Genomic DNA, 13,103 nt, shown 5'->3' on the forward strand with positions numbered 1-13,103 from the left:
CTTTTTGGAGGGAAAAAGTTCCACCATCACAGCAGGCTTTAAATGCATCTCTGATCCACATCTGTAAGCACAGACCAATTGTTGTAAATAACACCACAGAGCCACAGATTAAAGTGTTCAGGATCTAGAGATAAATGCTAGAGTTCTTTATTGAAAAAGAATTAATCAAGCATATCTTAAGAAAATTGAAGGATATTTTCTGTAACAAACCAAGTACTAGTAAATGCCTTATAGCTGACTTGTCCAGTTCTGGTTTTGTCCTGTATGTCAGGTCATATGATGTGGTTAATTGTTGCTTCAGTAAGCAACAATTCATCTGCAAAATAGTATTTCATTTTTGTCATTTCTGAGTAGATGATTTCAGAAAAAAAGAGGAAGATTATGAAAGAAACAAAATCCAGTGGGGAATGCATATACACATGTCCAGGTGCTGACTTCAGCATTACAGTTAGGATGCACTTGTTTCATTTTGACAGCATTACTAGCAAGGCATCTCTGCAGGTGAAGTCAATATGGAAATGTGCACCTCCTCTGACTCCAGTGAGGGACACTGAGGCTCATTCAGTGGCTCAGTGGGCCTTTTAAAATATGTAAAGAGGAGCTGATGGCCTCTAGGTCCCACAGGTGACGGCAATCTGCCATCAGGGAGCCCACAGTGGGAGAGGGCTGGTGGCGCAGGCCTTGGGCACTCGTGGTGGTGCTGGACCTCTGCCACCAGCCATGTGGGGTTGTGGCCCAGGGCAGGTGCTCAGCAGAGGCTTTGTGGCTCTGCCCTTCCCAAAGGGCACCTGCTTGGTCAGGGTGCTCTGTTGCTGCTCTGCCTGATGTGACAAAGAGATAATTTCCATTTTTACACCTTTTTGTCTGACATTCTTCACAGGTATGAAGTGTGTAGCTGATTCCTTTATGAAAAGGGCAAAAAATACTCTGAAGAACTGGTCATATGTACTGGCTGATCCAACAAGAGGTGCCCTTATCAAGCACTTTGATGAATAAGCTTCAAAAACTGGAAAACTAAGGACTTAAGCCTTTTCTTCCAAGCAAGAAAGCTGGTCCCCTCTTTCAGTCTTTTTTTAGAGCTCTCTTTTAGTGAAATTATTGACAGCTGCATCTTTGGCACAAAAGCCCTGGGACTTTTGCTGAGCTGATGTGCCTTGCTGTCCTCTCCGGATGTTGTTGTCCTTTCCCTGAGTGCATTGGGTTTGCATGGCCAGGTTTTGGTAGAGGGAATGGCTATGGGTGTGGTTTCTGTGAGAATCTGCCAAAATCTTCCCCAGGTCTGGTAGAACCACTGGCAGTTGGCTCCAAAATGGATGTGCTGCTGGTCAAGGCTTGGCCAATCAGAAATGGTAGTAACTCCTCTGGGATAACATATTTAAGAAGTGGGGGGGAAATGTTACAGAGAAGATGTTGTTATAGCCAGGGAACAGCAGTGAGAACATGTGAGAGAACAATGCAGGCACCAAGGTCAGTGGTGGAGGGGGAGGAGGTGCTTCAGATGGTGGAACTGAGATTCCCCTGCAGCCCATGGAGGCAGACCCATCCCACAGTAGGTGGATGCCTACAAAAGACACCTAAAGATGCCTGCTAAAGACACCTGTCAATCCATCAGAAACTTGTGCTGGAGCATGCTTCTGCATTGATCATAGCTATAAAATTGAATTCTGCAGAGTATGTATGATCATTCAAGAAAAAAAAGCCCTAAAGAAATGCAAAAGGTAGCGCTTCTGTTTTGATTGAGTAATTGTTTGATTTAACTTCTGAAATAGTCATGTTATGAACACAACATATGGCAACACTTTTGTAATGCTGGGGTACTTTAAGTCTCAGCTTCAAAGCATGCTGAGTTCTTTAAAGCAGTTCTCTTTTTCTTGTGTTTTAAGCTAAGACAGAAGCAAAAAAATAAATGTGTTTTGGTGCTTTCACATTTTTGCACTCCTTCAGTTTGAAAAGCTATTTGTGTCTGTTTTAAACAATAAATAAAGATAAATTAAAAGGACTAACAAACACTTAGGAACTTGCTGAATGCCTGTTGAGGTCAATGAGAAGCTTTCTGCTGACTTGAGTGAGCAGGTTATTCATGGAGAACAGTCCAACAAATTATCAGTGTGAACAGTGTGACAGGACTTGGATTTTGCTTTCAGGCTTTTCCAATAAAATGTGGACAGGCATGTTTTTTATGAGTGTAGAGTGGATGAATAAATAACAGTCCCTGTGCACCACAAGAGTAGGGTGAGATGGAGAGCTGAATGTACCTGCAGAAAAGACCTACACATAGATAAACACAAGGAAAGATCATGGAGTTTAGAATGCTAAGGCCCCCCCGTATGGGTTTGGTTGTGGAGTGCATGCACGTTGGCAGCAGTGCTGGGAGGATTCTGCTTTTAAGTGGTGTGCATCGACAGCTGCCTGTCAATGTCTGGAAGCTGGAGAGCAGATTTAATGCAAACAAAACCCTACCCTTGCATTTTACTGCTGGAGTTCCTGTGGCTGTTTGCAGTGCTTGGCTGGGACCCGATGGACCCGATGCACCCCAGCGTGTCACGGTGCCCGGGAGTTACAGCCTTAGTCCCAATAGGTCCCATTTATTTTGTCAATAAGTCCGTGACACAGGGCCATTTGTATGATTTGTTGCCTGATGGAGCAATTGTTTACATTTGAATAGGAGTCCAAATTGCTGCTTTTTTTTTACATATGAATGACTGCTTTATTGGTTCATTAATCCCAAGTTGCAGCAGTGTCTCATTTGTATTTGTAATAACCCCCAAAACATTACAGTTTATAATTGGCACGGCTCACAAGCTTCTAAGTCAGTAATCTGCATGTAGAAAGTCCCTGGGTTTGGTGTTGTGTCCTTGAAGTGAGCATCTAGGAGACACTCTGGTTTGTGTGTTTTCTTTCCCTTGTGTGTATTCAGGTAAACTCCCTCTTTGCTGCTGCCTTCAGTGCAGAATGTCTTTATGGAGGAGACACACAGAGGGAGTTTTGTTTGTCTGCCTTCATCTCTCTGCCCCCTCTATATTTTGGGTAGGATGAATTGCTGTGAGAGAAAAACTTGGTGGGCTGGTGGTTTGACTCAAAGACATGAAGGCAAGAGCAGCCCTGATTTGCTGCTGTGACATGAACTTGTTCAGTGTTTGTCTCCAAAGCTTGCTCTGCTCCAAATTTGTCATCACAGCACGAGGGGCACCCAAATTGCCTTGTCTCTTCCTCACAGTTTGTTCTGGATTGGTGTGTGCATGTGTATGTACATCCATACCTGTGTGTATGTGTGTTTGTGGGGGGATTTGATGTTTTTCCAAGTGTTTGCGTTGCCTGCACTGGAACAGTGTCCAGCTGTACCATGCATCTCTGCTCTCATTTTGATGTTGCTGGGAAGAAAATCTGGCATTGCTGGTTCTTGCAGGGTTGTGATTAATATTGACATGATCAGTGCTCCTCCAAAAGCCTGAGCTTCTAATCAGTGTATTATGCTGGAACTGATCTTCCTTCCCAGTCTCCTTTCCTGGTTAGTGTCATAGTTTTTGTTTACAGCATCCCTCTAAAGGAGCAAGAACTCAAGGACTGCATGTGTGCAGAAACTCTGGTTCCTGAAGGCCGCTCCATAGGGTTTTCCAGTAGGTGAGATGCCTCTCAACCTATATTTCTGGATAGAGAATCTGAAACACATTAACACTCTGGAATAAAAATGATCCTTTTAGTCTTCCAGCTCATCCATGCCAGCAGGCATAGTTCATGTGGCAATTGCCCAGGAAGGTGTATTTGGTAAGGAAAATATGTCCCTTGTATTCACATAAACTCCTATTCTGCTTTCATAACTTGCTTTTAACACAGTATCTTTCACTGCATGTCAGTATTTTTGTAGTAGTGGTTAGAGCTGGTTGTCTTATCAGAAAGTTTCCCTGCTGTAATATGTATTCATGTTGTTGATGCTTTCCTTTTAAAGCACATGAGCTGGCTTCAAAGTGGGTTTGTTTGGGATTTTTCCTTCTCCATGCACAGATTGCTATGAATTGTTTTCATGGTGTATTAATAACCTTCCAGGAAGTGAGACAGATGCCTGGATTAGGTGATTTACTTATTGTCATTAAGGAATGTAGAAAGTCAGTTCCTGTAAATCTGAATGTGCTGATTCACAGCACATATTCATAATCCAAACATACTGTTTATTGTTGGGAATGATTTGTCAATTTGGTATTAAAAAATAATATTTTATTCCTTTTTTCCCCCTTTCTTTGTATCTTTTTATCCCTCTATTGCCTGGGCATTTTATGCCTCCTGCTACTGAGTTAGCTGGAACAACAATATACCCCTGGCTCTCCTCCAGGCTGATGGAGAAGGAAGTGTGGTCAGTGCAGCTCAATGCCCTTCAGTAAAGGGACAGGATTTTAGGGACCTGTGGCCAGATAGAGCCAGAGGCACCCAGGCTGGATGCCAGAGGCAGTGGTGACAACAAAAATGAGCCCTTCCCCTGCTTTTAGCAGGGCAAGAATGGAAGTTTCTGTCACGAGAATGAACTGCTGCTGCCAGCAGGGGACAACATTCAGGTTTTGAGAGATCCATGTGTCATAGTGTGAGTGAGGATTTTGTCCTCAGATCTGCCCCTTTAAGTCAATAATGTAGGACAATTGATCAACACTTGGTGTTTCTGAAGCACAGCACAACTAATCAGTAATGGCACAAACATTTTGCCCTCAGCCATTCTGTTGATTCCAAAAGTGTTTTTCCTTTTTCTCTGAAAAGGCCAAGTTAACAAGACTTTACCAGGTATGTGGGTATGGGGTTTGCTGTATGAAAACAATCTTGTCTTGAGCTTGGTTTATTACATACTTGAAATAGTTTTCTTTGTGAAGAAGTTGCTTAAAACCTCAGAGAGCCAATTGTTGCCTTCTGTGTACTTCAAGCCAATAGTCAGACTCTTGAAGTGTTTGCCCCTTCCGTGGTTGATGTGTCAGGGCTGTTTATGCTCCTTTGCAGGATAAATAATTGGGTGGAAAAATAGACAACAGCACCAGTAGTGAAGGAATATTTAATAAATACAGGTGAAGAGTCATGTGACTTTTAATGTGACCCTCACAAAATGCCTAGTGGAGAAACCAGCATTCTTTGCGAAGATACTTTGTGAATTTAGCAATTGCTGGAATCCTGTTTCCTTTACAGCCATTAAATAATCTGCAGTGAACAGTTTTAGTGTTGTTGTTTCACAGATATTAAGCTGTTTCACTCACTTTGAGATTTTACTGAGAGAGAGATAAAAATAAGTAATGTCTAGAAAAACCTGGCAGATCTTTTGTAAATTGAAGTTGATTGTCATACACGAGGTCACTTGGAGTGACTACATGCCTTCCATTCCTTTTCAGGGGAGCATTTGTCATGTGCAACAGCTCAGTAATTCTTATTCTTGTAGCAAAGACAGTGCCCTTTACAATATATGAATTAGCCAGTTATTGCAAGTTGGCTGTACAGAGGGAAGGTGAAAGCAGTTGATAGTTCCATGCTCCAGAGGGACAGAAACAAAAGGGTCATGAATTCTGCTTAGGCATGGACACAGAGCTGGGTCTGAATTTGTAAGGAAGGACACTTATGTGAATATAATATCCCTTTTGTAGAGTGTCATTGGGATAAATTGAAATGTTGCAGAAGGTGGAGGAGAAGTTTTCAGCTTTCACAAAACCAAGGTAAAGCCTTTGTCACACTAATACATGTCAGTTGCTACAGGTTTCAGACAGTGAGGTACAAACAGAAGAATTATGAAAAGGAAATAAAACTCTATTCTAAACTACCATGCAAAAAGATTAATCTTAAGGTATTATTATTTTCTTCTCATTTATAGCATGGCCGGACCCCCCTGCATCTTGCTGCCTACAAGGGTCATCTCCACGTTGTCCAGGTTTTGTTGAAGGCAGGGTGTGATCTGGATATTCAGGATGATGTAAGTAGACACAACCTTCTAACTTGGGGTGGAAGGGAAAAGGTGATTTGCAAATAACAGTAGACATTCACTTCTTTGAAGTAGGATTAAATGGAAACAAAATCTCTCTCTATTTTCCAATTCAGAGACATAACCTCTACAAGAGATGCAAAAGTGCATGGGAAACAATGTGAAATGTGGTGGTTTTCAGTGAATAGCTTAGTGCTCTCATTCAAGCTGCAGAGCTTTATAAGAGCTCTGCTTGTGCCAGGCTGTGTGAGAGTTGTCATCTGCTGCTTCTGGTAGAAATGCTCTAGGAGTTCATTGTGGGAACCCGCTGGAGGACATCAGGTAGGGGACACAACCCATTTTTGGGTTTGCCTGAAGTGGGAGATGCTTTTTGAGTAAGGCACATCCCTCAGCATCCCAAGCAGCTGCCCATAGCACAGTGCTCTGCCATGGGGAGATCATCCTGATGATGGCACCATGCTCCATGTGGGGGTGCTCACATCTCTGAGGTTGTTGTGTGGTGAGGCGTCAGCCCAAAAGCCAGCTTTGAATTTAGCACACGGTAGTTTGTGTTCATTTGGTAAATATGTAAGTTTCTGGAATTTCTAGGGTTTCTGTAAGAGTAGTTCTAATCTAGGACTGGGCTTTAAGGTGCTTTGGATTGACAGGTAACAGGGTTTTAGTTCCCTCACTGGTGAAAAAAGGTGTGTGCTAAAATGTGCAGTAGCAGTTGAGTAACCATGATTTCTTCAAATTAATTGCTAACTTCTGATGGCACGCTGGAAGAAGTTGGAGGTAGGGTTGCTTTTTTCTCCCTGTAATATATAAGGTAGAGAGTCTTCAAAGGCCATAGAGGCCCAAAGGTGTTAGTAGAGCCACCTGTATGACTGATAGAAGGACACTGGAAATGTCTAGGTGCCTTTTAAAATGCCTTTGGGCGTTTGTTTGCATCTAGAGAGTTAAAAGTCTATAGCAACTGGAAAACTGGTTTCTTTCTCTGCTGATGAGTAGCTGATTCCCTGGGAGATGTGAGCAGTCTGCCTGATGAGCTTGGGACTGGGGTACTGATGTGGCCAGCTTTCTGCAGGGAAACTTGTTTTTCTAGGAAGAAAATTTGCTCCCTGCGCTCTTTATTCTTTCCCTGTGCTCATCTGTGAAATGGAGCAGATTTGCAAGTGCAATGGGAGAATCAGTTTATTCAGATGTATTCTGGGTATGCTTTTTCACTTCTCCCAGCAGAAATGGTTCATTAGGTATTTAAGACAAAATTGCAGACACTTTGCAAATACAGCCAGTTTTCCTGAGAAAAGAAAACTGCTGCTTTAAGAAAGCAAGAGCTTCCACTGATTTGGGCAAATTGAGTTTCTGTGGAAACTGGTTTTTGAATATGTCTGGTTCACTTGTTTTAATCATCTAGGAATAAAGTCTGTGCTGTTTATATGTAAATGTGATAGCCATGATCAAAAAACAGTAAATCAGTGTTTAACATCATTTCAGTTCAGTGAAAAGTCTTGCACTTCTAGAAATACTCAGCTCATAGAAGACTTACTGTCTTATGAGCTTAGGGGCTTTGTTCACAATCGGATACTACTTCTACATGTGGTGATTAATATGGGCAGAGTGGATGCATACTGGATTCATAGATGCTGTTTCTTTAAAAGGTATTTTGATGTGTAGCCCTGTATTTAGGTGTAGTAGTAATTTGGTTGGGATTGAGAAGAGCCTCAGGAGTTTCTGAATTTCAAAGGGTGTGTTTGGATTTGTCTTGTAGAAAGAGGAAGTCTAAAACTCCAAATGAAGATTTTTGCTTGCAATAGGTATTAACCAAAATATTTCTGCTTTCCTTTTACATAGGTCTTCAAAGAAGGTTCTCTGCTTATGGCTTCTCCTTGTATAACTCATTTTTACAGTTTATGCCCTGCAGAATGTTTGCAGTGTCTTTTAGTTGCAATCTCTTGATTATGCCTTCAGTCACTTTTACTGTCTGCTTATGTGGCAGTGAAGGCATCTTAGTCTCAAGTGTTGATTAACATCTGTATGTTTCCTTGCTGTTTTCCAGGAATGTGGATTTAGGTTCAGATATGAAAACACCAGTAAGAGTGGGGAGTATTATATTTAATTGAAAAATAGATTATTTTGTTGATTTTGGTCCATGGCATTGTTGTGATAGCACAAAAAAATCCAAAACGATGACCAACATTTTATTTTTCAAACTAACAAGAGAAACCTAAGCACTTCATTTTTGAATTTTGATCAAATTCAAGAACAAGTTTTAATTTGCCAGATGATAAGCAGAAACTGTTTCGGAGAGATTAAAATGCTCCCTTTCATGTTCTACAGATATATTCCCTAAACACGGTAAGAGCCTTAAGAATTAGTTGAAGAATGACCTCCAGTGGCCTGGAGTGGGATTATTATGAATTTCAGCCGGTGGAGTCCAGCTCTGTAGAATATGCCACTCCAGGAGCTGACTCCTTCCTTCTCCCTGCCAATACTGCCAGCTCTTACTGGGATCCCAGTGCCATCTCTGAGTGGTCAATGAGTGTCCATACAGCACACACCTCAGAAATAGTCCAGGAGAAAATTGTCCCGGTGAAGGAAATCAAGGATGAAAAAAATAAGAGAAACCAGAAGAGAAAGGCTAGGAAGGAACCTAGAAGATCAGAAAGAGAGAAGGAGGTTAGAGCTCTTGTGCATCCCCCCTGCCCTGCGCCTGCCGCCGGTCGCGGTGCATGCTGCGAGCCCCACTGCGGCAGGGCCGAGCTCCCTGCTGCGCTGCATGGCTGCATGGCCCCCTTGGTGCTCTGTGCTCTGCATCCTCTCCTGCCCTGCCTGAGCCCTTAAGAATAGCTGGGAAAACAAGCTGATCTAAAACAAAGGCCAAAGGCCCTGAAACTTCCTTTCTGGAAGCTCCAGTTTAAGAAGCAGAAAATTAGTTTCAAATGGAACAATAGCCCAGGGTTCATAATAATTTCTAGCTGAATGGGAATGTGCAAAGTGGCTTATTCGTGTGGTCCCATTTCATTTAGGCTGTAATTTGTTTTGTTCATGATTATTTTTCATGCCTTGATCACTTCTGCTGGTCATGCATCATCATTTATTGTGCAAGAATGAAGTTGTTCTTAACTGCATATCATGACTGCCTCTCTGTAGCAAAAGAGGAGGAGAGCAGCACAGAGACACTGAGAAACCTGAGAGCATATTCAGTTCCCTTTGTGTACAACTGCTTCAGGATATCCACATGTGCTTGTATGCTCCTGCAAGTATTTAACACTTTGTTATATTTTAACCTTAGAATATTTTGATACTTCTGTGAATGTAGGGGCTGGATTTTATATTATATGACTTTACAAGTGCTGTTCAGAACTTTGCATCAGGGATTGAAGCCATGAGTTTTTTTCTGGTTGTTTTGGTTGTTTATTTTTTGGTTGGCCAAAGTTGTGGATGCTATATCACTGGAATTGTGGAAGGCCAGGCTGGATGGGGCAACCTGGTCTAGAGGAAGGTGTCCCTGCTTATGGGAAGGGAGTTGGAACCAGGTGATCTTTAGGGTCCCTTCCAACCCAAACCATTCTATGTTTCTGTGATTTTGGTGCAATTCTCCAGCAGCAAGGTAGTCTGTTGATTTCTACAAACATTGAAGTGAGGAGGCAAAGTGTCACATGGGAGAAGGGCTTTAAAGGAGATTGTAAAACTGTTGGATGCTTTGGAGAATAGGAATGGGCAGGAAAAATATGGTTTAGTTTGGTTTTTTTTAAATCAGAAAAAGGAAAAATTAGCATTTATTACCAACTACTGTAAACCAAATCTCACTGATTTGGGTCTGTAGAGTCTATAGAGACTCCAGTAACTCAGGAGAACTGTCAGAAGTCTACCTGAGACTGTATTGGAAGTCACTTGTGTTGTGTCGTTCCTTTGGGGTAAACTTCAGATGTAAATTTCCAATTTACCTGTCCAATTTCCAAGTGCCTGGTCCTAGTGGTTACATCCACTGTTTTAGGATAGCACATGAGGAAGCTCAGGGAAATAGTTGCAAACATCAGGACACTGAGCAAATGCCAACAGAACAGTGCTAAAGAAAGGGTAATGCCAAAGTCCATGAGGAAAAAAATCAAGATTTAGGTGTCTGCCTTTCTTCAGGACTCCCAGCCTGTAAGCTTCTCCTGAAAGCAGGTGTTTAAGCCCTCTGTACATAGCATGGTTCCCCTCTCTTGAAATGTACCTGCTGCTGTGCAGGAGCCCTGTTGCAGGTAGAGCTCTCAGATGTGCAGTTCTGCATCCTCTGCATCAGTGCATGCAGATTTCTATCCCAGTCTCCAAGTGTCAGCCTCTTACTATCCCAATGAATACCAAGATTTTTTCCTAAAAGTGGAGAACTTTCAACACTGCAGTGCTGCCAGGGCAAGACAAAGTGAGTGAGCATCCCTATCTCTGGGCTACTGTGGAAAAAACAGTGGCCACTTCCTTCACTGGCTTAATTTTGAAGGGTGGTGGCTGTACCTGCAACATGCCTGGATCTGCTTCCATCAGGTGTGTGGCAAGAGCACTCACAGGGCCAGAGAGAGGAGGGGAGCTGCCTGCAATAGGCTGTGCAGGGCCAGGGTGTGCCGTGCCACCCTGATGCAGTGCCCTGTACCTGCCTTGCAAGCTGACATGTCCAGGGCATGGACATCTTGGAGTGGAATTTCCTGTGTTTGAGCTGCCTTCAGGACTAGGAAGAGTCTGAGGAAGGGAGTTTAAGATTCACCAGTGTAGACCTTAGTGCCTTACTTCTATTGAGCCTCATTTAAGTCTTTTTGGCTTTGGGCCCACATCTGCATTTGGACAGACTGTTGTTTCTGTCAAGGTCATGTTTCTGTGACACGGCTCTGGAATTGTCTCTCTTCATTGCTACTGATCTGCAGTCTGTTCCTAAGGCATAAATCTCTTGGAAACAGAATCATAAATTGTGCCCAACATAATAGTCTGGATGGTTAATACGCATTTACCGATGTAATTGCTCTCTGAGCCTCTGGAACAGACCCCTAATGCTTTGCTAAAGACAGAATTGTAGTGAGTGCTTTCAGAGACATTTATTTCAGTAATTAATAAAAGGTACACAAGTCTGTGATTACACTGCCTGAAAATTCATGCTGTGAAAAAACCACAACTCATCTGTTTCCTTGGACTCTGTGAAAGGCAAGGCAGGGATTTGCTCCACTGCTGATGGGAAGGGAAGGCAGGTTAGAGTGCAGTGGTGCAGGCACTGTTATTTATAGGATGGCTGTGCTCTCCATGGCTGGGTTGCTCAGTGGCTGTCACACAGAAGCCATCGCAACCTGGTGGTTCAGCTTCCACAGCACTTTAGGCAGTTTAAGGTGACTGTGCTGAGGTATAAGAGAACAGCGGACCAGGTGCTACCCTGTCCTGCTGGCTGAGGGGTCTGGTGCTGGTCGGGACAGACCTTTACCGGGACAATCATATGTGCCCTCTCTTCACTGGGAGGTGCCTCAGTTGGTGAAACAAGGTTTGAGAGATCCTTTGACACTCCCTGTTACATGGATGAGGTGCTCATTTTGTCCAGTCAGGGTGTGGGTTGGACTTTACTCTTGGACGCTCCTGTAGGGAAGATGTCCTAACCAAAGCCCATACCTTGGGCAGGAGGCACTTGAGCCTGCCATTTGCAGAGCTTGTGTCCCTTCACCTACGTCTGTTTCAGGGACCAGAATGCCTTTTGGGACAAAGTTTAGGCACGGCTGAAGCTGTCCCAGTGCTGCTCTGCATCCCCAGTGTATGGCCTCCCACCATATGCATTGGATTACCAAGGGGACCTGGTCTTGCAGCAGTGAGGTGTGAAGCCCACTTTCCAAACAGACAAATGTGTTTGTATAAAATTTAAATGAATGAATTTAAATGAAATGCTGTTAGAAGTAGCTGTCATATCAACAAAGCCCCAAAAGCTGAATAGTCTTTGACCTCATTGCAGTTACTGTGATGGGTACAGGAACAGCCTTGATTTAAACTGTTCCAGTAAGAAGATCCTTAATTACAAACCAAATCCTATACAATCCATTTCTGCCCCAAATTTGTCTTTTCCACAGTAATTTTCCCAAATGTAAAGCAGTAGGAACCAATCATTTACTGTTGAGATTCCATCCACTGCAATGGCAGTTGCCATTTTGTTTTAGTCTGTTTTATAATATCTTCTGTGGATTTGCTGGTGCATCAATACCACTTGGCAGGGGTGAGTTGGCAGATTACTTTCTACTTCATGATAGTCAGATAAAATGATTTTTGCACTGTCCCACATGACTCACTACTGCAGTAACAGTAGCTGTGCCATTATCAAAACTCAGATATAAAATTCTTCCTTAGTTTGCTGGTGAGCAGATTTCCATGTAGTCATAGTAACCAGTAACTATTTGACATTTGTACTTGTGAGATGGTATAATTTGGACATTTTCCATAACATTTTGGTTGTCTTTGAATTTGGAACAAATACATAAGTTCAGAGCACTTGCCATGCTGTCAATTTTCCAATACTTTTTGTTTCCACTTCCTGGAAGCTTTACTGCCTTTGCTGAAATCCTTTAAAATACATTTCCAGTTGGAAGAACAAAAGTAAAAATACCTGGCCTCTAGAAACAACAACAAAAAATAGATAGCAGGCTTCTAAAAGCACCTTCAACACTATTTTTTTAAAATCAACTTCACTATTATAAGCCAATTTAATGATTTACTGGTAGGGATTACTGAAAGGTTGTGGTTGGCAATGCTCTGTTTTTTATAGATTAATAACTATTTTGGTGTCATTAGCACAAAAGAACCCCACCAAGAGCAATTTTTAAGTCAGCTGCTAATTGCCTTTGAGAACAAATTGTTCAAATAAGCCAGTTATCTAAAGACTTGGACACTCTAGAATAAAAAATAAAGAAATTCCTCTAATTTTAGTATTTCATATAATATGTTATTATCTGATAAAGAATTCTACCAGAGAAATTTTGTGTCTGTTTAGGACTTGGTTTCCTGCAAGCTCTTTTAGGACACATGGCATATCTCTGCCCTGCGTGTCTTTGTGGTGACCATCAGCTAGATAAGCAGAAATGGATTGGATTCCAAATCTGTTTATTAATCCCAAACAAGTCTGTGTGCAACTTTGAAGCCTGTCTCTGTTCCTGGACTCAGGCTGTGCTTTGGCATTCCT

The 13,103-nt window shown here is 42.4% G+C and overlaps 1 protein-coding gene across 4 annotated transcripts in view; it reads left to right on the forward strand.

Moving 5' to 3' along the window:
* Positions 1 to 13,103, forward strand: part of ANKRD6 (ankyrin repeat domain 6) — an 87,262-nt gene that overhangs the window by 54,860 nt on the left and 19,299 nt on the right. For all 4 annotated transcript variants that reach the window (XM_031057603.1, XM_031057600.1, XM_031057601.1 and 1 more), the window contains one exon: positions 5,834 to 5,932. In XM_031057603.1, the coding sequence (XP_030913463.1) occupies positions 5,834 to 5,932 (99 nt within the window). The remainder of the gene's footprint in view (positions 1 to 5,833; positions 5,933 to 13,103) is intronic.

The sequence above is a fragment of the Geospiza fortis genome, unplaced genomic scaffold, assembly GCF_000277835.1.
Source record: "Geospiza fortis unplaced genomic scaffold, GeoFor_1.0 scaffold264, whole genome shotgun sequence".
Taxonomy (NCBI): Eukaryota; Metazoa; Chordata; class Aves; order Passeriformes; family Thraupidae; genus Geospiza; species Geospiza fortis.